Source organism: Sinocyclocheilus rhinocerous, unplaced genomic scaffold (assembly GCF_001515625.1).
Source record: "Sinocyclocheilus rhinocerous isolate Xijiao unplaced genomic scaffold, SAMN03320098_v1.1 scaffold722, whole genome shotgun sequence".
Classification (NCBI taxonomy): domain Eukaryota; kingdom Metazoa; phylum Chordata; class Actinopteri; order Cypriniformes; family Cyprinidae; genus Sinocyclocheilus; species Sinocyclocheilus rhinocerous.
Window position 1 is genome coordinate 533,088 of NW_015638934.1, and position 3,531 is coordinate 536,618.

The 3,531-nt window shown below is 39.4% G+C and overlaps 2 protein-coding genes across 3 annotated transcripts in view; both read left to right on the forward strand.

Moving 5' to 3' along the window:
- LOC107750091 (schwannomin-interacting protein 1) overlaps window positions 1-1,719 on the forward strand; it is a 33,671-nt gene extending 31,952 nt beyond the window's left edge. For both annotated transcript variants that reach the window (XM_016565358.1, XM_016565359.1), the window contains exons 5-7: window positions 86-209; window positions 303-396; window positions 1,535-1,719. In XM_016565358.1, coding sequence (XP_016420844.1) covers window positions 86-209; window positions 303-396; window positions 1,535-1,586 — 270 coding nt within the window. In that variant the 3' untranslated portion in view covers window positions 1,587-1,719. The remainder of the gene's footprint in view (window positions 1-85; window positions 210-302; window positions 397-1,534) is intronic.
- Window positions 1,720-2,264: 545 nt separating this feature from the next.
- Window positions 2,265-3,531, forward strand: part of LOC107750094 (interleukin-12 subunit alpha-like) — a 10,243-nt gene continuing 8,976 nt past the window's right edge. Inside the window, exons 1-2 of the mRNA XM_016565362.1 lie at window positions 2,265-2,970; window positions 3,171-3,295. Coding sequence (XP_016420848.1) covers window positions 2,961-2,970; window positions 3,171-3,295 — 135 coding nt within the window. The 5' untranslated portion in view covers window positions 2,265-2,960. The remainder of the gene's footprint in view (window positions 2,971-3,170; window positions 3,296-3,531) is intronic.

A 3,531-nucleotide genomic window follows, 5' to 3' on the forward strand; every position in this document is an offset into this window, starting at 1 on the left:
TGTGTGTGTGAGTGTGAGTGTGTGTGTGTGTGTACGTGTGCGTGTGTGCGTGAGTGTGTGTGTGTGTGTGTGTGTGTGTTCACAGCTTCCTCACATGCCACACATCAGCGAGTGTCTGATGAAGAGGAGTCTGAAGCCCACGGATCTCAGAGACATGACGCTGGGACAGCTGCAGGTCATCGTCAATGACCTGCACTCACAGATCGAGGGTAAACACCTCTGTCTGTCTCATTCATACGCTGCATAGTGTGTGTGTGTGTGTGTGTGTGGAGCTCAGGGACATGTGTGTGTGTGATGCTCAGGTCTGAACGAGGAGCTGGTGCAGCTGCTGCTGATGAGAGACCAGCTTCACATGGAGCAGGACGCCATGCTGGTGGACATCGAGGACTTGACCAGGTGACCAGACCATGACAAACAGAACGTAATGGAGTAAAAGTACAAGCGCTGAGTTTCAGGAATACTCCACAAATTCCCCTAAAGAAAACTTGAAGGACTTTACACCGGAGCCAGTGACGGAACGAGAACATGTTTTCACAGCGCCATTGACATGCTGTTATAGTTTTTGAATTTGATTTTATTATTACATTGTCTGCTTCTATTTTAATTTTAGTGACATTTTTTTGTCATTTTGTTGTGTGTTTTTCAGTAACACTTTATTTTAAGGTCTCACTATTAACTAACTATGACTTTTGCCGCAATAAACTCCTAATTTGCTGCTTATTAAAAATGAGCAAGGTAGAGGTTAAGTTTAGGTACTGGGTTTAAGGGTCAGGAGACCTAAAATATGCTCATGCAGAATAAGGCATCAATATGTGCTTTATAAGTGCTAATAAACAGCCAATATGCATGCTAATAAACTAACATTAAGAATTGATCCTTAAAATAAAAGTGTTAGCATTTTATTGTTGTTTTTTATGTTTATGTAGTTTCTATTCATTTTTATTTAAGTTTTAGTTTTAGTTATTTTAGGACGTAAAGTTAAATTAAATGTATATATGGTTATATATATATATATATATATATATTTCCATTATCAATTTGTTTATTTCAAGTAACAAATCTGCTGTTTACACGTTATTTTGATAGTGAACTTTAGACATTCTACTAACTATAAGTAACTTTGTAACTCCATGTTAACCAGCAGTTTAGAGTGTTAATAGACTGCTTAATATCTGCTAGCACTTTATTTTGATGGACATTTGGTTACAAAGGTGTCCTTGTTACAGTGTAATTATACATTTAAGTACTGAGTAATAGTAATTAACTACATGTACTTACTATATGGTTAGGGTTTGGCTTGCATACAGTTATGCATAATTTATTGTTACATGTAAGTACATGTGTAACAAGGACACCTTAAAATAAAGTGTTACCGAACATTCTACTGAGTGACTATAAGTGACTCGTTCTACTAACAGTCTACTAATACTCTAATGAGAGTTCATTGACATGCAGTTGCATATAGACTCAGTAGAGTGTCTAAAGTGGACTGGAAATAAAGGACTGTTTTGTGTGTCATGTGTGTGTTCCTCAGGCACGCTCAGAGCCAGCAGAAGCACCTGGCGGAGAAGACGCTGTCCAAATGAAGCCGCACACCTCCACACATCAGTATAGACAGACACCTTTCCTTTGCTTCTGTGGTTCATAACTGCTGACCGCTCGCGTCCTCACACACTAAACGCAGGCCTCCGGATCCGTCTCGGACACTGCTCCCTGCGGCCATCCTACTAGACCGTCTCAGTCCTTTACGTTCGCCACTAAACTATAACCGTCAGAACATAAAGTGGTGTAAAACACCTCGTGAGAAACGCCTCTGGATCCTGACGACAGCGGAAACATGCCTGCCTTGTAGTCGACTTGTAGCTTCTGGTAACGTTCACTCCGATTGGTATTCAACATTTCGTGAATGTTGATTCTGACACGAGTCATCTGAATAAGTGTGTTCATATCATTTTCATTCTATTGTATTCAGATTCTTTATTTGAGGGAGATGCTTATGTACAGATATGTGTAAAATAAGAAAAAATAAAACTTTGTTTCATAGACCGTGGCGTTCTGGATCGTCTGTTGTGGAGAAAATACGAATCGTAACTAAAATCACTTTTCTGTGGAAGCTCGTTTCTGCCACAGGGAGAAAAAAAGGGGTTGAGGTGACTGACTTTTCCTCACAATTCTGAGAAGAAATAAACTCGGGATTTCGAGAAAAGAGTCAGAATTCTGAGATTAAAAAGTCACAATTACTTTTTGTATTTTCTAATTTTGTGGCAGAAACAAGCTTCTGTAGTTTTGCTTCATTATTTGTGCTTTGGAATAGAATTGCACAAGACGATTAAACACTAAGTGCTGGTCTTCACATGTTTCATCCAAAACTGCCATCAAATATATTCCAAAAGTGCTTTCTTTCTACTAATTTTTTTTTTTCCATTTTGAAAATGAATCATGTTTCATGCTGGAAATTTGTCAACTCCTACAGATAAGATGAATTTATGTATCATGCTCTATTTGAGACTGTATACGACTCACATTGTTGGAACTAAAAGAAAATCTGCGGGTTTATCAAATATTAGTCAGATAATTGTGTGATTGAGTGGAAATACTCATATAAACAGACTTGTGTGGATTGCAGCCACTACTGATCATTACGCAGTGTTTTCCAGTTATTCATGGAAAGTGTTGTGATTTGTGGCTGTGTCTGAATGAAGTGAAAACAGGAGCTTGTAATGCAGTTGTTTGTTGAGGTCACCGTGATGAGCGCATGCACACATCAGAGTGTTTATTCCAGTTTCAATGCAGCAGCAAACCAAAAGAAAAGCACTGTGTGTGAGTGAGTGTGTGTGTGTGGAGGTTGTACAGGGATTGAGAGTGTGAGGGATTCCCCCGTCATGAGCTTAAAGCCCATGGCACTCGTACTCCAGCAAACACACACACACCGAGACTGAGTCTGAGCGACGACACTCATCATGAAGATCTGTGAGTAACTCACTTATCATATTCACACACACTCGCTGTTACATGATGTAGTGATGGAACTGATCAGTTACATCTTTACTTTTCTGTTTGATCGAAGTGTTACAAGTTAACATTTGAGACATTATTGAAGGCTGATTTATTGCAGTACATCTGAACTGTGTGTGTGTGTGTGTGTGTGTGTGTGTGTGTGTGTCACGCAGGCGCTGTGTTCTGTGTATTTGTGGCTCTTGCGCTGGGCTCTCCGGTTCCTCCAAACACACAGCAGTGTGAATGCAGCGCCGCCGCCAGATCTCTGCTCTCCAGCCTCTCACACATCATGCAGAAGGTACAGCATCACACACTCATTACTGCAACTCCACTAAATACCCAGATGGCTGAATAAATAATCTTTCCATTGATGTATGGTTTGTTAGGATAGAACAATATTTGAAAATCTGGAATCTGAGGGTGCAAAAAAATCTAAATATTGAGAAAATCATCTTTAAAGTTGTTCAAATGAAGTTCTTAGCAATGCATATTACTAATCAAAAATTAAGTTTTGATATATTTACGGTAGGACAT